General features: G+C 42.3%; 1 protein-coding gene across 1 annotated transcript in view; it reads left to right on the top strand.

The window, feature by feature from the left end:
* HMG20A (high mobility group 20A) overlaps nt 1-17383 on the top strand; it is a 59325-nt gene extending 41942 nt beyond the window's left edge. Inside the window, exons 5-9 of the mRNA XM_082256402.1 lie at nt 2173-2305; nt 8087-8118; nt 15886-15961; nt 16113-16328; nt 17037-17383. Coding sequence (XP_082112528.1) covers nt 2173-2305; nt 8087-8118; nt 15886-15961; nt 16113-16328; nt 17037-17173 — 594 coding nt within the window. The 3' untranslated portion in view covers nt 17174-17383. The remainder of the gene's footprint in view (nt 1-2172; nt 2306-8086; nt 8119-15885; nt 15962-16112; nt 16329-17036) is intronic.
* The last annotated feature ends 4326 nt before the right edge of the window (nt 17384-21709 follow it).

Raw genomic sequence — 21709 nt, 5'->3', positions numbered from 1 at the left:
CTAGGTGTTCTGAGATCTATGGTAGCCCATAAAATGCAGGATTCTTTTGTGCTCCTTATTGACTTGGCAATGTAAGTAGAAATCATCCTGAATGCTTTATTTTTAGCCCTACAAGCAAAGAGGCATTTCTGTGATTTAAAGCCTCACAACATATTTTTTAACACAAGTATTATATGCAAATTGCAGATTATTTGGTAATCTGGTGCAGTGCAATCCAGCTGGGAGCCCAGGAGCCTTATGCTACCCTGAGGGTCCAAAAATCTCACCCTTTCTGTCACAGACAACTCTTTAAGGACAGGAGAGAATGTTATACCATATTTGCAATACGTTGGTACCTTTCCTCATGTCAGCAGAAAGATAGATGCTGGCTTCTGTGTTTTGCCTGTGACTCCAACATTCCCCCATTCTTCTCCATTTAGCTTAGAGGTGGAGATGAGCGTGTATTGTGAATGTAAATATGTTTTGTGACTGAGTGGGTAGTGTTTGTGTGATTATGTATCTATGCAAATGTACATTCTGTGTGATATGATGTGTAAGAGTGCTGGTTTGACATGGTTTATGGTGTAATTGCCTTAGATAACAACAAACAATTGATTTTGGCATGATTTAACAGTGCCAGTGCCATCAAGCCTCAGGACTTACTGACTTTTACATTTGTTAGACCAGAGTATTTAAATGGGAAGGTACAAATTATTTTCAGTGAGCATATACTACAGTAATTTTCCATAATGTCCAGGTCCGGGAAATCATGTCCCTTTACACCCGCTACTCTATAGAGGAGAATAGAGGGTCAGATTGGTCCGTTCATGTGAAAGGGGCCTTATAGATTAGCCATTTGACAGGGTAAATATTTTCCACTGGAAGTGCGTTGCTTTAAGTGGGTTGGCTAGCCCAGTGTTTCTCAACTCCAGTCCCCAGGGCACACTAACAGGCCAAATTTTAGGTATTACCTTGGGGAGATGCAGACTAGAATACTGAAATCGCTGAGCAGCAAATGATATCACCTGTGATATATTTCAGTTTTCTTGCAAACCTGGCCTGTCCCTGCCGGTTCACTCTGATCCGACTTGTCAGGCGACTTGGTCACCTGACAAGTAGCTTCCAATGCTGTGCAATGGAACCGTTCTAATCAGAGCGACTCAAGTCGCTCCGACTTAGAAAAAGGTTCCTGCACTATTTTTTGGCAAAGTCGGAGCGACTTGCATTGACTTCTATTATGAGAAGTCGTTGCAAGCCACGCTGAAGTCGCGCTGCATGGGCGACTTCATTAGTCGCCCAAAGTCAGGCGACTTCGAGTCGGAGTAGTGTGAACTGACTCTTAGTGTGCCCTGAGGACTGGAGTTGAGAAACACTGGGCTAGCCCACAGAGTTGCTTTGTGAAGAGTAGCAGTAAAACAGAACTATGAGTTTACATATGTATTATGAACATTTGCTGCTCAATATTCATACACTATAAATTTAGAAACTATTGTTAGGAACAAGGATTTTTTAAAAATGAACAACATTGATAATATGATTTTCTGAAGCTGACATCTTACCTTTCTATTTAGAAAAGACTATACATTTGCTTTAAGATCTGTATTCTTCATTCCCAAGTGGGAGCTGTTCCAAGGGAGTAAAGAAAGCATCTTGAAGCTTGTTAAATTAAAAATAATTGCTGAGCCCCATGCTGCATGCACAGGTACACTTATCTTTGGTGTTCTGACAAACCAGATGCAAACTTTTATGTGTCTTATTAGTTGGGTAGTAAATGAAGCCCCCTGTGTTCACCAGGATTTGTAAAAAAAGAAATAGCAAGCTTTCAGGGTTTTATGACCCTTCCTTAAGCATTTTACAACTACAGTTTGGGACCTAAAGCCCAAAAAAAAAAAAAAGTAATAATTTTTTACAAGTTTTCTTATAAGTTCTATCCCCTAAAATCCAGGCTTTCTGCATTAATTGATGGCTAACACAGTACAAGGCTCTACTACTGAAAAAGTTGTTTAAAGGTCTTTCAACATTCCCAAGAGAACGCAGCACTTATTCATATCCTCAGCCCACTGATATTTTGGTTTGTCTCTGACTCTTCATCAGCATGTTAGTCCATCCATTTTCCTGTTTTCTGTGTCTCTGTCCTCACTGGACCAAGATCGTTTTTTACTCTCCAACACTGAGTTGTGTATATTGTTGCAGCGCTACCTGGACGAAGCAGATAGAGACAAGGAACGGTACACAAAGGAACTGCAGCAGTATCAGAAAACAGAGGCTTTCCGTTCGTACAGCCGAAAGTCACAGAACCGTCAGAAAGGGAGGCAACAGAGGCAGGGTACGTTGTGGTAAAGCAGTGGAGCTAAGATCTAAAGAGTTACATTTTTTGGTAGCTTTTATTTAAATGTAATCTAGTCAGTTGATAGGAAGTATTTTTATCCTATTTGATCAATTTTCAAATATATATACCATAATTTGTATGTGCTATAACGTTTACACAAACCAATTAATATACGCTTTTTTGGGATTTTACCTTTTTACCCAAGACATGTAGCGGAATACATTTTTGGCCTAAATTTATGAGGAAATTAGATTTGTTTTTATTAAAAAAAGAGTAGAAGATATCAGGATTTTTATTTTTAAAAATTTCTAACCTTTTTTTTTTTTCGTTTACTCAGCAAAAAATAAAAAACCCAATGGTGATCAAATACCACCAAAAGAAAGCTCTATTTGTGTGAAAAAATGATACAAATGTAATTTGTTTACAGTGTTGCAGAGCAATTGCCAGTTAAAGTAATGCAGTGCTGAATAGCAAAAAATGCAAGGGGGTAAAACCTTTTGGAGGTCCGGTGGTTAATTGGAGGTATAGACTAGAATGTGTTTTGTTTACATAGCAAGTTTTCACTTAGTTTCGGTTTACGCTATAAGATATGAGGGATATGTATAATCCTAATGAGATGCCCCAACTTAAGCTATTTGTACACTGGTAGTGTGGTAGACTAAGCAATTACCAATGCCATGCTGGCATAGTTTGGAGGTATTTTCCAGTATAAGTGCAAGCATTCGTAGATATAAAAAGGTGTTCTGTCCAGGGATCAGAACTCTAGAAAGGTTAGATGGTCAGGACAAATTTAGGGACTCAATATAAAAATGATAGCAATTTATTGTGGAAAAATCATTGTATGTAAATACATAACCGTACAGATATTAATCATGTGTATAGCATGTGAATGCCCAAGCATTCGTAGATGCATCTTCATACCCTGAAGACCACAGTATCATTATTCTGACATTATCCTGTGGGCATCACCGCGGCAACCTGTTATTGTGGTCAGCCTGATCGTTTGGTCCATCCGTCAGTCTGTTCTGCCCGCCATGATCCAATCCGCAGTGGGAAATATCAGTCTGTCTTGGTCTCTCTGGCCCCGAGGAAGCCTTGTGCGACCCTTAGACCGTGGTCCTTCAGAGACCCCAAAAAACATCACCATCTGATACCAAGTATCGGCATTCCCGTATGGGAATTTATTTCTACACATGCGGTTCTTTTTTCTTTTATATGTTATGCATGGCTTTTTGCCCTGTTGATGTACATTATTTTAACATATGTTTAATAAAATAATGTGTTTTATACAAATTGTGTGACATTCATGATCCTCCTCCTCCAATTGGCCCTGAAAGCCCCATCTTTTTTCTTTCTTTTTTGTAATTCCATATTCAGAACCTTAGGGTTACATTTCCTCCTACAAGAGTAATACACTAGGCAGAAAAAAGACTTGGCTATGCCTATGGCCAGTCCTAGGTGGTATACTCCCCCTCTCTGCTATAGGTCTTCAGTTTTTTTCTGCCTAGTCAGGAGTAAGGATCTAGTTCCCTGCTGGGATATCTGGTTCTGGCACTTTTTTCTTTTTAAATGTCATTTTTTTCTCCTGGGAACCTGCGGGTTCCCCTCATGCCCCCCCCCCCCCAACAACCCCCCATCCTCCGGGGTAGCACAGTGGGTTGGTAGGTGGATGGGACTGGTGTGCAGCACTATACTGGTGGGGGGAGTGGGCATGAGTACAGCTTTCCCGGCTGGGGTGGGCGCTGGCAGTTGTTTGTGTTCTGTGCCCGGATCCCCCCTTCTATTGTGGATGTGACCTGAGCTCCCGGGGTCCCTGCTGGGATTCTCATGGGCTCCAGGCTCCATGTGTGGCAGCCATTTTGCCGTGGTCGGTGCTATTGCATTGGGGTCTGTGTGTTTTTATGCCGGGGGACATTTTTGGCTATTCCGGCATGCATTAAGAGTGGGGGCCATGACAGTGGAGCCCCTAGGTGGCGATTATGGCTGTGGGAGCTCCTCCTTTTCCCCTGCTGTAGACTCCTGGGTTTCCCTTTCCCCTGGATGCCGCACATGGATACTGACCATCTCTGGTGCAGACTGGTGCTACTCTGGTGGGGTAGTGAGTTCTGGTGGGGTCCCCCCCCTCTCTCTGATGCAGGTTGTGGGGTGCTCTGCTTTTGGGTACCCCTGCAGTGATACAGGTGTGGTGCACTGACAGTGGTCCTGTGAGCCTTTGTTTCCTGAGTGGAGGTGGCCTTTGGGTGGGGGGGCTAGCTGATAGCGCCCCATGCCTCATCTATCTCATCAGATCCTGAATCTGGCTCTGCTGCTGCGGACGTGGTCCAACCTCCGAGGTTTGTAGCCATGCTCTCCGGTCTATCAAATAGCGAGGACGATTCCTCCACAACTGTAGCTGGGCACGAGAAGGAGCTGCTTGATGCACTGATTACATCCAAGTGGGAGACTTTGGAGATGGTGGATGCAGCTAAAGCAGCTGCTGGTGTGGCCGTCCCCCTTGGCACCCACACGCCGTCTTGCATGGCAAAGGTGTTTCTTTATCCCTCCTATTTTGTCAATTTTTTCTATAAAGATTGGTAGCTTCCAAAACATCCCTTTGTGGTTCCTAAACGCTTTAAAGTAACGTACCCCTTTGCCTGCAAAATTCACTATTGCTGGTTCGGCACTGAGGCAATTCCTGGCCATTACCCTGGTGTCGCAAACACTAACTGAGTGGGCTAAACTTTTGCACCATGATCTGGGGGGAGAGCAGATTTTCCCTTCCTTTGCTGAGTTGGCGGACCAATTGGTCCAGGGGCTGCATTTTGTCTGCAATGCCTTTTTTGGACGCGGCTCCCTTGATTTCTGAACTATCTGTTTTTCGGCAGTAGTGCTTAGGCTTGTGTTGTGGCTTAAATGTTGGTCTGCGGACCAGACTTGTCAAAAAAGCTATGACTGATTTACCCTTTCAAGGCAATCGCCTGTCTGGGGCTACCCTGGATGACATCATTAAGTCTTACGGGGTGGGGTAAGAGCACCTTTCTTCCACAGTCTGGGAAGGGGAAAGAACCTCGTCGCAGACGCCGGCGTTCTTTCTCGGCACACAAAAAGTGTTTTTGTCCCTCTGGGTCCACTGACAAGGGTTCAAAACCTTTCAAGCCCTCCTCAGGAGGTTCCAAGCGGCCCTGCTCTGGCAAGCCGACAGCGGGATTCTCTAGACCCGCGGACAAGGCTCCTTCAGCATGAAGGTGCGCCCTCACCAATGCATAGGGGGGGGGGATGTCTTCCCTGGTTTTGGACCTTCTTGGTAAATGTCAAATGGGTCCATGATGTGATTCTGTCCGGTTACAAGATAGTTTCGTTCTTGTCCTCTGGAAAGGTTCTTTCCTACCAATGTACGTCTGTCCCCGGAGCGATTGCAAGATCTCTTTGGGGGCAGTGCAGGACCTGTTGCTTCAGGGAGTGATTGTCCCGGTTCGCGTGTAGGAACAGTTTCAAAATTTTTATTCAAACTTGTTTACGATCCTGTGTAGTGTCCTACTCCTGTAACGGTCAATATAACCCTATAGTTCTGAATATTGAGCGCTGTGTCCGTCAATGAACTCAGAGAAATGGATTTTAAGGTAAGTACAAAAACGGCACTGCGTTACTTTAACTGACAATTGCACGGTCTTGCGACGCTGTAATGAAACTGATGTCCTTTTCTCCACAAATAGAGCTTTCTTTTGGTGGTGTTTTATCACCTCCTTTTTTTTTTTTTTTGCGCTACAAACAAAAAAAAAAGAGACAATTTAAAAAAATATATATACTGTATATATATATTTTTTCATTTCTGCTGTAAAACACATCCAATAAAAAAATTTAAAAAATCTAATTTGTTCATTAGTTTAGGCCAATATGTATTCTGCTACATGTTATTGATTGGTTTGCGCAAAAGTTTATAGTGTCTACAATTTATGGGATAGATTTATGGAATTTTTAATTTTTTTAAAAAGTTTTTTACTAGTATTGGCGATTTTTAGCGGGACTGCAACATTGTGGCAGACAAATCTGACACGAAGTGACACTTTTTGGGGACCAGTGGCACTAATACAGTGATCAGTGCTAAAAAAAAAATGCACTGATGACACTGGCAAGGAAGGGGTTAATATCAGGGGCAATCCAAGGGTTAAATGTGCTCCTAGGGAATGCTTTCTAACTGTGGGGGGGGAGGGTGCTTTGGCTGTGAGAAGACAGAGATCTGTGTTCCTGCTTAGCAGAAACACAGGATCTCTGTCTTCCTTACTAGTAGAATGGCCACCTGCCTTATATACAAAAGCTGACCCGCCCTTCTGCCTCTCTCGAAAACAATCGGCGGGTCCTGGTGGACATCAGGTCCGCCGGACCTGCTGATTGGCTCCCGCTGTGTCTAGTCACAGCAGGAGCTGGTCGTAGACCTAGAAGGGCAAAATCACATACCTGTACGTGATTTTGTGCAGGAGAGCCGCTGCCCCACAGTATATATGCGTGGTCGGCACGTGGTTAAGGTGGTTCTAAAGGCAGACATTTTTTTTTTTCATCTTGGTGCATAGAATGCATTAAGATAAAAAACCTTCTGTGTGAAACAGCCCCCCTAATATTTACCTGAGCCCATCTCGATCCAGCGATGTTGCAAGAGAGACTTGGCTGTTCGGGACTCTCCCTCCTTATTGGCTGGGATAGCAGAGGACGCCAAAAGCTCCCGCTTCTGTCAACCAAAGTCAGTTAGCCACTGAGGCGAGAGAGGGCACAAGGCTGAGCCACATTTCCGTGTCTGAATGGACACACGGAGCTGCAGCTCAGCTCCGGTGCCCCCATAGCAAGCTGCTTGCTGTGGGGCACTCAGCAAAAGGGAGGGGCAAGGAGCACCGAAGAAGGACCCCGAGAAGAGGGGGAATCTAGGCTGCTCTGTGCAAAACCACTGCACAAAGCAGGTAAATATAACATGTTTGTTCATTTTAAATGAAAAAAAAAGGAGACTTTAGTATCACTTTAACGAATGTGGGAAAAAAAATTACATAGCAAAAAATACTCAATTACATGTCAGGAAAACGAAAAAAAAAAAAGGATTCTTGCTTGTAAATGATTGGATAATTTAGGTCAGCACAGCTTTACCTCATTTACTAAGCTAAGAGAAAATTCATTTTGCAAAGTGAACAGGCTCTGAATCAACCCCTTATGGGTTTGGTAGTGAAATATATTTACAACAGCAAAATATGTTTTTGGGATTAGACATTGGCAATAAAGATCTGTAGTTGTTAAAGGAGTTGTAAAGTCAGAAGGTATTTTATCTTAATACATTCTATGCATTAAGATAAAAAGCCTTCTGTGTGCAGCAGCCCCCCTAACACTTACCCGAGGTCCCTCTCTGTCCTGCAAAGTCGACGAGTGTCTCATCCGTCCGAGATTCCCCCTCCTGATTGGCTGAGACGCAGCAGCGGCACCATTGGCTACCGCTGCTGTCAAAGTCAGCTAGCCAATCAGAAGAGAGAGGGGCGAGCTGGGTCAGGGCTCTGTGTCTGAATGGACATAGGGAGCTGTGACTCGGCTCGGGTGCCCCCATAGCAAACTGCTTGCTGTAGGAACATTCAACAGGAGGGGCCAGGATCACAGAAGAGAGACTTGAGAAGAGGAGGATCCGGGCTGCTCTGTGCAAACTCACTGCAACAGAGCAGGTAAGTAGAACATGTTTGTTATTTTTATAGGAAAAAAAATGAGACTTTACACTCACTTTAATGCATTCAAGACATTCTGTCCTATATGATTTTTTTTTTCTTTTCTTAGAAGTATCACGTACAATCCCCAGCGATCCTGAGGTAAGGCTCTGTATATGTCGTAATGCTCTTGTTTTTACTAACTTAATACATTGTTAGCTTTGTAGTAATCTTAAAAATGTTTCCCCCCCCTCCCCCCTCATCTTAAAAAATTTGCACTGCAATAGCTCTGTGGGGTTTTAAACTTCTTATTAAAAAAATAATTATTGGTCTCTACATTCTGTACTGGATGCTGATAGATCAATTATTGAAGTAATCAGATATACAAATACATACATAAATGAGCAATATAATTGATTTAGAAACAAAATGAATGTGTTTTAAGTGTGGCATTTACTTGTAGTGATAACATGAGTCAGAGAAATTGGTATTTAGTGTAGATGTATAGGATAGTTATAAACAGGAGTGACAGCTTGAGTGCAGAAACAAGGCACAGGATTGAAAAACAGTGTGAGAAGCATTAAATAACCACAGAAAAGGGAGGACAAGGTAATGTGGTTGGATAGATTACACAAGCAAGCAGACTGAGAAGAATAAAGTGTCTAAATGGCATTGCAGTATTGAAACCTAAATGGTAAATATCAAACGGGAAAACAAAAATTTGAAGAGGCGTACAAAGTAAGTCAGATGTTTGAGGGAAAATGAATGCCCACAGAATCAGTTATTTTGTTTCATCTTCTAAATGTAACAGTTCTTGTTGCTCCCCTTGTTGTGTACAGTTAGGTGACAAGGCGATAAACCAAGGTAGAATAGAAGCAATGGATGTGTGGGCAAATATAAAGGGTTATTTACACAATATATAATACAGTATACAAATATGCAGTAATGCTATAGCTATAAAGGACCTGTGTGACCCCATTAAACCATGAAATAGTTTCCTCCAGTTGCTGTTATGTATCAATTGTGCTGTATTTCATTCTAGTCTCTGCCATTACACAGCGTGCAGCCTTGGGACCAGGAGCAGGTATACAACGTTCTGCAGCTGTCCTAGAGGCCTCCCTCTGGCCAGGCTTGCTTTCAGGCCAGGATCATTTCTGCACAGTACTGCAGAAGCTAGCCTGGGAGCACACTTATAAAATTATGTAAAATAAACAAAAAAAATGGCATTTAGTCTCTATGCTTTTTTTTTAAAAAAAAATGAAATTTTTATATCTACCTCACAAAAAATTAAAAGTATTTAGTTATGCAACATGAAAATACAAATTCTCCAAGTACAGAAATAGTCTAGTTCTGTGTCTGATGAGTTTTGTAAATTTTCACTACAGCCAAGGATACCAACAGTTTTTAAACTGGTTCTAAAGCCTTAAAGTGATACTAAACACACACTGTTTAATATACATTGCCCCTTCTCTTTCTGTATGTTGATAATGGCACTGTATTTTTTTAAAGCGGAGTTCCGGGCACAAAATCGACCTTTTTTTTTTCTGCCCATCCGCTTGGTCTCCTTCACCTGAAAAGGAATTGGATAGTTAGGCATTTTTTTTTTCACTCACCTTGTAATTGTAGATTGAAAATACTCACCTATCCTGTACTTCCTCCCTCTGTGCCGCGGCTCCGCCGTCACTTCCTGTCTTGCGATGATTCCTGGGAGCTGAACGTCATCGCTCCCAGGAATCAATGCGACGGCACCGGCCCCGCTCGTCACTTCCGGGGCGGCGCCGCATTCCCTGCTAAACAGCTTCTGGGCATGCCCAGAAGCTGTGGAGGAATGTGGCGCCGCATCGGAAGTGACAAGAGGGGCCGGTGCAGGCGCATTCTGGGAGAAGAAGACGCGGAAGAGGACACGGAAGAGGATCGCGCCGGCTTCAGCTGCCCACAACAGAGATGGCAACGCTGTAGAAGAAATTTTAAAAGTGAGTATTTCTTCTTGTAGGTAAGTGCGAACCGGGACAGATCAGGGCTAGCCATTGTGGAATGTACTAGCCCTGACTGTCCCAGGGGTATGTTCACTGAAAAATAGTTTTCGTGCCCGGAACTCCGCTTTAATTAAAAAAAAAAAAATATATCGAAGTACCTTTTTCCTAATCGATACACAGCTGTCGCATGAGCCAGATCTTTCCCAGCCTTGCTGCAGGGAAACAGTGGCAGGAGGAGCTTCTAGTCCTCTGTTGCTAGTCACATGTTCAAAATAAAAAAACTGCTTTTGGATTAGAGTAAACATAAATAAATATCAATAAACTGTTTTAAAGTGTGTCATACAAATATATATTTTAAATCAAATCTTTATTATTTTTTGGCAATAACCTGGTGTGGGCAGATTTCTGAAAGTCACAGGCTGTGTCACGCCCCTCCAGCCTGTGTCTGAGAATTAGCCACCATTAATCTACATGTAATATCCCGGCCCCATTGTGTTTAGCTGGTTAGTGGCCATGGAGGAGGATGAAGGGAGTAGGTTGTCATTTACCACTGTGTATACGCCCACATGTGAGACTCTATAGTCAGATGGGCTGCTCAGATGTGATAGGGAGAAAATGCTCAGCACAGAAATTCACTAAAAACTGAGCATGTGCAGAGTTGCCACCACAGTGGTAAAATCCTCAGCTGAATTGGGGACAAGGACAGAAGGTGGAGATAGAGAGTGGCAGGATCAACCAAATTTTTTGCAGAATACAAAAAATGGATTTCATAGTGAGTATGACCAGCATGTAATACAGTATTCATTGATAATTTTTATGATGTGGGTTTAGTGACACTTATGCATTAAGGTAAAAAATACCTCCTGTGCTGTAGGCTTATACTTAAAACATGAGCCTGATCAAGCTTTCGCCACTGTCTCCCTCTTTACTAGGCATTGGATTCTGCTTCTGTCAATCAAATGCTGTGATGAGGGAGCAGGGTGCAGGGTTGGGCCGCCCAGTCTGTGTCAATAGATGCAAACAGGGCAACTCGGGAGCGAGCCCACGGCTTTCTATGGGGGCACTCAGTGAAGAAAAGGAGCCTAGAGCATCGGTGGGGGACCCCAAAAAAGGGGGTTTATTTTTTTTGTTTAAATGAAGCTTCAATGTTCCTTTAACAACTTTTCGTCCGTCGTATGCAAAGTGCAGACATCCAGCAGGATAACCTGCTCGTGCGTGCCCATCAGTGGTGTGTCAATCCGACATACTGCATCTCCGATCTAGGTAAAGAGCCTATGATGTAGGCTCTTTACCACGTGATAAGCTGATCACGTGTCCAATCACAGCTGATCACATGATAACCAGGAAGTGCCGTGTATCGACTTTCCTCCATTCGCACTGACAAGGCGCGGGTAGAAGACAGCTGATCAGTGGATCTCCTGACGGGGGGTGCGCTGATATTCAGTGCAGTAATAGTCCATGCAGACCCATCAGCGATGCCTATCTGTGCCCCACCAGTGATGCCCGCCTGTACCTATAAAGGATGCCAATTAGTGCCCACCTTTACCCATAAAGTATGCCAGTCAGTGCCCATTAGTAATGCTAGTCAGTGCCCATCAGTTATGCCGATCATTGCCGCCCATCAGTGCCGCCTATTAGTGCCACCTATCGTTGGCCATTAGTGCTGCATATCGGTGCCGCCTATTAGTGCCCATCAGTGCTGCGCATAAAAAAAACAATGTGAATACATTTTTAAACAAAATAAACACTGTGATGAGCATTAATAAGTGCAAAAGTGAATCAAAGATAAAAAGTAAAAAGTCCGAAGTGAATCAAAAGTAAAAAGTCCCAAATATAAATCCTTATGTCAAAAAACTATCCGCCCTAGAGAGCGCTCCTGGATTGCCGTAAAATTACAATTCTTGTATGAATGAATAAATATTCAGCTTGAAAATTCAAGTGGCTGCTGCTATATTTAGCTCAGAGGTAATGAGATAACATAAGCAGCGCTCTTAATACCATACTGATAAAATGTTCCTAAATGGAGTAAAAATTCCTCTGCATGCATATAGCGTAATGAGAAGATAATCAGACGTAGTAATACGTAAAGGGACTTTCAAATAAATAATGAGCAAAGGTCCACCACATGTGATAAATCCAGAAGATTAGTGGGTGAAAGTGATATTCATGGAATCAAACACACCAGAAGATCCACACCAGAAGAACACAAGCACACCACAGGTGTGTGTCCCGCTCCCTCCGAATTTAACACTCACCGTCAACAACAACGCATCCTCCTATGATGTCTCTCCTTGCTCACTCCCTGGATAGGTCCTCCGTTAAGGAAATGACAGCTCACACGATACTCCTAACAAAATAAAGCACGGTACCATAGTGTACCACTGTATAACATTTGTCCAACCAATTAACCTCCCATACAATCACACTTACATATGTCAAATGTAAACAAACATATAGATTTACATAACCGTCAGATTGCCCCCGGATGGATCGATGGCTCACCCATACTGTTCGGTTTTTAAAAGCTCCTGGCTGGGTTCCACTCTCACCGTTACCTCAGAGAGGCGTACTGACGTCACTGGTTGCCGCGTGGTCCTGGCCTGACGCGCCGTACCAGTATTTATAAAACACTGTTTATTAGCCTTAACCCCTCATCTTCTGAGACAGTCAAGGCTATACCTAGAAGATAAACCAACCTCTGCGATCTTCACCTCAGTTTCATCACCTATGTCCCATAGATTAAGGGAGAGTATTTTAAACACCATAGTGTCTCTTTACATTTTAAGGATCATCATAATCTAGATCCCTTCGGTTTAAAATTCTGGGTGAGGTGGTGGATAAAAGGTACCCTTCATGAAGGGTGAAAATAGAGTGAAGGAATTATCTAAAGGGAGGGAAACTAAATACATTGACTCCCAAAGGAATGAATATAGATTTAGATATGTTTTATTAGTAATTATTAGCGAGTATTACCTGACTCTATCCCTCAGTATCCCTAGTACCTTAAATGTAGGGTTGAGAATCTAGGATAATACCTGTTTAATTACAGTAGTTCCTTTGTTTGTTTGTATTTTTATATATTTGGGCATTCCATATATGTTCAATTTGTTAATTTTGGAGGGTAATTTAATTTGAAATATAATTGTAAAATATTGGGTATTAATTGGGTTTTAAAATTGGAATATAAAAGAAAGATTGTATGGGCTGCTGGCTAGGCAATTATTTTAAATGTATGACTGTTAATATGACATCTATTGTTTCAAGTCAAATTGATATTGTTTAATGTTTAATTTGTATAAAGGAAAGTTTTTGTATGGACTATTCCCATGATGATTGTCCTCTGATTGGAGTAGTGTACACTTAATCTTTGGGACATAGGTGATGAAAGTGCAGTGCAGATCGCGGAGGTTCATTTATCTTCTATGTATTGCCTTGACTGTCTCAGAAGATGAGGTGTTAGGGCTAATAAACGGTGCTTTATGAATACTGGTGCGCCGGGTGGCCCCACCCTTAGATGAAGTCGTAATGACGAAACGCGTCAGGGCGGGTCGACGTGGCAACCAGTGATGTCAGTACACCTCTCGGAGGTAACAGAGAGAGTGGAACCTAGCCATAAGCATTTGAAATGGAACGGTACAGGTGAACCATCGATCCATCCAGGGGCAATTCACTATGGTACTGTGCTGTATTTTGTTCAGAGTACCGTATGAGCTGTCATTTCCTTAACGGAGTGAGCGAGGAGAGACATCATATGAGTTTTTGTTTTTTTATGAGTGACGGTGAGTGTTGAATTCAGAGGGAGCTGGACACACACCTGTGGGTGTGCTTGTGTTCTTCTGGTGTGGATCACGGTTGATTTTGATTCCATGGATATCCCTTTCACCCAGTAATCTTCTGGATTTATCACATGTGGTGGACCTTTTCTCACTATTTATTTGAAAGACTATTTACGTATTAATACATCTGATTATCTTCTCATTACGCTCTATGCATGCAGAGGAATTTTTACTCTTTTTAGGAACATTTTATCAGTATGGTAATAAGAGCGCTGCTTATGTGTGTTTTTTTAATTCCTTATGTGCTTGAAAAAAGATCCAGGAGTAGCCAAAGTGACACTCAGAAGAAAGTCCACACAGCAGGCTTACCAGAAAACCACAGTGACCCCCTTATGCAGGGTGGTCAGTTCTCACTTGTATAACCAGAGGAAAACGAACCCTAGCATATGGAAATCTCAGTGGATATATGTGTGTTATCTGATGATCGATCAATCAATCTCCCGTTTGTTCTCAGCAGACCAGAATTTATGCAAAATAAGGGCTCAGCATAGCGTAATACCGTAAAACCCAATCATTTATTTAAGAAAATATTGCACTTACGTGATAAAAACTTGTAAACCACACGTAGAATTCCAGAACGACAAGATAATCAGTGCCGCCTCATCAGTGCCCGTCAGTGAGACTCGATTCACACTAGCGCGACTTGTCAGCATGACAAGTTGCGCTTACTCGCGGTCCATTGATTGCTACAGGACCCGTTCTAATAGGAGCGACACAAGTCGCTCCGACTTAGAAAAAGGGTCCTGTACTACTTCGGGGCGACCTCGGAGCGACTTGCATAGACTTCCATTATGTGAAGTCCATGCAAGTCGCTCCGAAGTCGTGGTGCATGGGAATGCACAAGTCGCCCCCGAAGTAGTACAGAGTCGTGCCACCCCAGTGTGAACCGAGCCTAAGCCCCGGTTCACACTTATGCGAGTGCGGGAAGGCTGCGAATCCGCAGCCTGTTCCCGCATCGCACACGCACCCCCGGCAGTTCACACTGCCATATGCGATACGCTGGGGGTGTCAATGTAATCTTAACGACACCCCCAGTTTGATCGCATATCGCAGTGCGATCGTGCAGTTCGCACAGGATCAGATCGCACAAGTGTGAACCGCTGTGCGATCTGATCCTGATGCGGCTTCCAAAAAGGGTCCCTGTGCGTGTTTGGTGCGGCTGCGGTGCGAATTTAGCCATACAAAGTGTATGGCTAAACTCGCACCGCACAGCCGATCGCATGTAATGTCGGAGCAGTGCGCTCCGACATTACATGCGAACCCCGCACACGCACAAGAGTGAACCGAGCTAAAGGAGAAAATGTACTTATTTACAAAATTTTATAACACAAACAAAGAAAAAATGTTTTGTTTTTTTTTTTTCAAAATGTTCTGTCTGTTTTTTTAATTTGTAGCGCAAAAAATAAACAAGCCAGAGGTTAACAAATACCACCAAAAGAAAGCTCTATTTGTGGGGAAAAAAAAGATAAAAAAATTTCATATGGGTACAGTGTTGCATGACCACGCAATTGTCATTCGGATTTCAACAGTGCTAAAATCTGAAAATTGGCCTGGGCAGGAAAGGGGTAAAAGTGCCCAGTATTGAAGTGGTTAAAGCTGACAGAATTATTATTATTATACAGGATTTATATAGCGCCGACAGTTTGCGCAGCGCTTTACAATATGAGGGAAGACAATACAGTTACAATACAATTCAGCAGGATTTAGAGGGCCCTGCTCGTTAGAGCTTACAATCTAGAAGGGGGGTGAATTATAAAATATCCATTTATTTTTTGTATTCGCTGCATAATTTAGCACACCAGACCTACTTCCTATAGGTCTAATAAGGGATGTACTTAGAACCTAGACATGGTTTTATCACAACATACTTTTTAAATTTATGTTTTCGTCTTTACCTTGCTTTACTTTTTATGTTGAATGGTCCTACTTTATCCTCTCTAATCCCCTTTTCAGCTAACCTAGTGCATTCATTTCATCCTTCCTTGCTTTGTGAATGACTGTTGGCCCTCATCTTGGGCATATTGCCCTCTCTGGTGTTTTGTACTGATCACCCTGTTTCTGCCTGTTCCCTTCTATGTGCACTCTACTCTCCATCATCATGTATTTCTTTATTTCAGAAAGAATCTGTGTTGAAAGAGAGATCAGTATTTGATATTCCTATTTTCACAGAAGAATTTCTGAATCACAGCAAAGGTAAGGGTACTGGGTCACAGTGCTGGGAGGGTTTATGATTGATGAACCTTTTTTTTGCTGACAGAATAGTTTGTAATTCTCTTTTGGAAGCAGCAGGATACTTTGGTTAGGCCTGTACTCATTTCATTGCCATCCATCATTGTTTTTGCAGCACGGGAAACAGAGTTAAGACAGCTCAGGAAATCCAACATGGAGCATGAGGAACGGAACGCAGCTCTACAGAAGCATGTGGAAAGCATGCGATCTGCAGTGCAGAGACTGGAGGCTGAACTGCAACAAGAACAAGGGAGAAACACGCTTCTACAGCAACATTTACAAAATGTTCGCCAGACTCTTACACACTGCCTGCAAGCTATCCCTATCCCAGGTATTTATTCTGTCAGTGTTGCTAATGCTGGCCGTACACTATACGAACAATCGGTGGAAATTTGGTCTTTTTTTTTTTAGCCAGTTAATGGGCACAAATCGGTAATCGGTTGTGAAGTTTTTGAGCTGAAAAAACAAAGGACCAGTTTGGAAATTTTCTGCCGAACGAACGATAAAAGGTTAAGGTGTTTCTCGTCCAAACTAGGTATATGTGAAAAAACAAACAAAAAATTGATTTATTTATGTCCATTGAACGATTTATCGGTCATTACATGATAGCACGATTGTTTGCTCTCACGACCGAGTGTTTGTTTTTCGAAAATGAGTTTGAACGATTTTTTGTTTAGTGTATGGCCAGCATTATTCTCACAATTGATATGTATGTATAAGTCTGTGTGTAGTCCCTTACATACATGACTTCCATTCACTCATTATGCAGTTGTTGTAGTCAACACATCGAGGAAGGAACAGAATTTAACTGTAGTGTGAATAATTGGAAGAAAGTGACAGGATCGAGCCTTGATGTGAAAGTAAACAGAGGAAAGCAAGGGAAAGAGCTGAAGTATATTTGAACTTAAACAGAAGCAAGTTAGTGAAGGAAGAGAGCCCTAATAATGATAGATACGTGGTAACACTTGACTAATACCTACCATTTTCTATACATCCTCATCACTGTCTTCCGTAATTCTCCTTCTGTCCCTTTACTCAGGTACCACTGAGACACCAACCCTGGAGACAATTGACTCATATATGAGCCGCCTGCAGAGTGCCGTGCTTACACACCCCAAGGAGAGTGAGGCTCTTATCTCTGGCGTCAGAGAAGTGTTAAGTCAGCTGGAGGGTTAAGGATAAATCTCACGCTTCTTGCAACCATAAAGACCTTGATGTTTGACCTTTTTGCTGATAGAGGGGCTTGCAGCTACTAGCAGAATAACAGCATAAAGAGGATTAAAAGTACACCCAGAACTAAGGCAAATACTTGTTTCTCCATCTCACCGCTTATGGTTAACTGAGCTGCATGCAATATGCCAATAAAAAGATTGTGTTTTATGTTGATTTGATACTATTATGTACTCCCTCCTATTGATTATTGCTATGTAAACATTGGGGTTGATTTACTAAAACTAAAGAGTACAAATTCTGGTGCAGCTGTGCATGGCAGCCAATTAACTTCTGCTTGTTCAATTAAAGTGATACTAAACACACACTGTTTACATTGTCCCTTTTATCTCTGTGGATGATGGCACTGTAATTTTTTTAATTAAAAAAAAATAAAATAAAAAGTACCCTTTTCCTAATTGAGTTACTGCTGTCAAATGACCCAGCTCTTTCCCAGCCTGTCTGCAGGGAAAGATAAGCAGGAGGAGCTTCTAGTCCTCTGCTGTTGGTCACATGTTTAAAAAAAAAAAATAATAATAACAATAAATGGTTTTAAATTGTCATACAAATATATATTTGTAATCAAATCTTTATTATTTTTCGGCAATCACATGGTGTGGATGGATTTCTGCCAGTCACAGGCTGTGTCACACCCCTCCATCCTGTGTCTTAGTATAAGAGGGAGACGAAGCCTCTAATAATCTATATATAATATCCCGCCCCCATTGTGTTAAGCTAGTTAGTGGGCATTGAGGAGGAGGAGGGAGGGAGTGGGCTGTCATTTACCACTGTGTATACACCCACATGTGTGACTTTATAGTTACATGGTCTGCTCAGATGTGATTGGGAGGAAATGCTCAGCATAGAAACTCACTAACAAACTGAGCATGTGCAGAGTTGCCACCACAGCTGCAAAATCCCTAGCTGAATTGTGGACATGAACAAAAGGGGAAGAAAGAGAGCAGCAAGATCAACCAGGTTTTTTTTTTTTTTTGCAGAATATTGATAGTTTTTTATGATGTGGGTTTAGGGGCACTTTAAGCTTTAAGAAAAAAAAAACTGGAAGCTAATTGGTTTCTATGCAGAGCTGCACCAGATTGTGCACTCTCCAGTTTTAGTAAATCAACCCCATTATTGTTTTGTGCCATTTGTTAAAATTCTAGGCACAAAAAAACATTTTTTTTTTGCAGTGGGGCCCCTTGCACTACAAGGTTTAAGGTGGTATTAAACCCTAAACCAGAAATGTAATATATTGCATCTTACCAATCTGTAGATGTGCTACCTGCATTAGCTTTATATTCTAAGGGCTCTTTCACACTATGTGTCCATTGGACGGACTCAGTTTATCTCAGCGGGGGATCGATCCGTCGATCCCCCGCTGAGCAGGAGGATGACAGCTGTTGTCCGCACTGTGTGCGGAGACACAGCTGTCGGTTCCCCATACATCTCTTTGGGGAAATCGGATGGGAACAGACCGTCGGTTCGTTCTCATCCGATCCGCTGGACGGATGGAAAATAGGGTTTCCATCCATCCAGATTTGACGGATCGGATGTCAGCGGACATGTCTCCGCTGACATCTGATGCCCCATAGGGATGCATGGGGGGACCGTTCAGATCCGTCAAAAAAACGGACAGGCGGATCTGAACGGTCCGCCTGTGTGAAAGAGCCCTTAGGCTATTTTCCTTCAGTTATTACCTGGTGATGTGGCCATAGATGTTTTTTTTTTGTTTTTGTTTTTGTTTTTTGTTCATCCAGCAGGTCGAACAAAAAAAAAAAAATTCAGATTTTCCCATCAACACACTTGGTGTTGTTGAGGGAATTCCTCCCACAGAGCTGTTGTAGTCTGACAGCTGGGAGAGTTCCTCGATATTAGCGGTAAATGGTTTGCCTCAACCTTTTAGCCTAACTGCTGCATTTGCAGGAGAGCCTGTTATGTTGAAAAACAGACTTTCTGGCCAGATCAACAGATGAAAAAAAAGAAAGCCTAAAAAAGAAATGAAATGCAGCCATCACATCTAAGAATTGGCAAGCTGCAATATAATAAGTGTTTGGGATGCAGGAAATGGTTGCATTACTTACCTGATTCCCCACTTTGGTGCTACCCACTTCTTCCCAAAGCTCCCTTCTGTGGCCATTCCCTCAGCATCATCACATACACTGTATGGCTATTAACCCTGTAATGTACATGGTGGGGGGAGCATGCATGCAGCCGAGAGGAGGCTTCTGGAGACTGGTCACACTGCTGGAGCAAGGAAAAAGCAAAGTAATACAGCCTCTTCTGCAACCCACTTGGGCTTAAGTAGTATTTAACCCCTGCAATGCTAGGTGGGCCCCACTGCTTTATTTTAATAAAGGGTGTTTTTTTCTGTGCTCTGATTTGGGCTTTAAACAAGCTGGAGAAATGTATTTCAGTTTATAAACCAGTCAGATCGGCATATTGAACATATTCATTTATTACAACTATAATAAAAGCCTAACAAATTTTGATATTGTAATGTTCTAGGTGCATTGGCTACCTGGCTTCAAGGATTTGGCCTGTCTGGTTTAGAGGGACATTTTAATATTGCTTTATCCTGACATGTTATGTAATCTATAAAAGGTGGTCCTCATTGTATTGTCTTCTTTCATATTAGACAACTTTTTTTTTTATTTTTGCTCATCAATTGTATGTTCAAATATATTGTAAGTGGAAAACTGAAAAACATGCTTTCTTATTTTTTCCATTGTAGAGCATTACATTGATTCTTACATATTTTGTGATATATGCATGTGTGCAACTGTAATTTATTGTTAAAAAAAAATATCTGGCTATAACCTCTTCAGGTAACACTGCGTGTACTTTTTGCTTTGCTGTGCTGACAAAAATGTTGAATTACATAGAAAGCAGTATTTGAAGTATATGACTATAAGGCTCCTTTCACACTATCGGTCCGTCCGTCAGACGGATTCCGTTTTTCTCAGCGGGGGATCGAGCCGCCGATCCCCCGCTGAGCAGGAGGATGACAGTTGTGTCTCCGCGCTGTGTGCCGTGACACAGCTGTCAGTTCCCCATGCATCTCTATGGGGGAAATCGGATGGGAACGGACCATCGGTCCGTTCTCATCCGATCCGCTGGACGGATGGAAAATAGGGTTTCCATCCATCCAGATTTGACGGATCGGGTCGGATGTCAGCGTACATGTCTCCGCTGACATCTGATACCCCATAGGAATGCATGGGGGGACCATTCAGATCCGCCAAAAAAACGAACAGGCGGATCTGAACGGTCCGCCTGTGTGAAAGGGGCCTAAAGGGAGCATGCAGGAATCCACGTTTACGTACAAGTCCTGCTCTTGAACAGATGGTACTTTTCACTGTCTTTACTGGAGTTGGTAGTTACCCTTCACTAGTCAGAGGGGGAGATTTACTAAAACTGGAGAGTGCAAAATCTGGTGCAGCTGTGTGTGGTAGCCAATCAGCTTCTAACATCAGCTTGTTCAATTAAGCTTTGACAAAAAAGAACCTGGAAGCTGATTGGTTTCTATGAAGAGCTGCATCAGAGTTTGCACTCTCCAGTTTTAGTAAATCAACCCCAGTGTATCTAACATTATAATGGAGTTCTATATCGGTGGATCACAACTAAATGCCTAGTGGATATTTGTCATTTCTAAGTGGCTCTTTCTTACATACTGTTGTCTGTTTGGAAGGGAAGAAAAAAAAAAACGACTCACCCTTTCAGGGCTTCTGGACTGCAATTCTTCCCTTAATTACAGGTCTGAGAGTTAGTTAAACCAATCAGTGCCAGATCAATAGCACTCTTCATCCCTCCCTAACAAGGTTAGACCCACCATATAATGAACTCATTTGAAGCCATCTTAAAGAGACACGGGAGCCAGTGTCACCCCTGGCAATTAATTACTAAGTATTTAATCACTTTGTTAATTAACAAAGGTTGTGTGGGAAGAGAGCTGGCTCCTATGAGTGCCAAGCATATCCTGCCATGACCAGCCATAATCCCGAGCTTTCACTAGAAAAGCTGCATTGCCATGGCATACTTCTATTATTTTTCCTGATTTTTTTCCTCTAAATATTAGTGTGTGTGCTGTTGTTCACATGTCCCTTAATGCTCCAGATTCCTTTTAGGGCCCATTCACACTGGGAACTGAATGTGAATCACACAGGATCGCTTTGAGTGTTCCTGTGCGATCACATGCAGTTCTGTGTAGTGCGATTGCAGCCCATTCATTTAGATGTACATGTTGTGTAAATGTTGCATTTATCACACTGCTGCTTAATAAATGTTCTCTACCTCAGTGCAATGCATGCACTAGCAGAGCTACATGGATTAATACATTCATAGCTGCACTAGTGATTATACTCTGTGCCGACCAGACATTATTCCACTTTAACATTGATAACTCAAGCTGCAAACAAAGTCCTTATCTGCAGGTAATGATCTCTTAGCTACGTCAATATCTATTAGTCTGGTTAATATACCTTTTTGCTGTACTGCAGAATATAC

This window comes from Pelophylax lessonae (assembly GCF_965119305.1).
Source record: "Pelophylax lessonae genome assembly, chromosome: 4".
NCBI classification, from domain to species: Eukaryota; Metazoa; Chordata; class Amphibia; order Anura; family Ranidae; genus Pelophylax; species Pelophylax lessonae.
The sequence above is the reverse complement of the archived record's forward strand: the minus strand, read 5'-3'. Positions and strand labels throughout refer to the sequence as shown.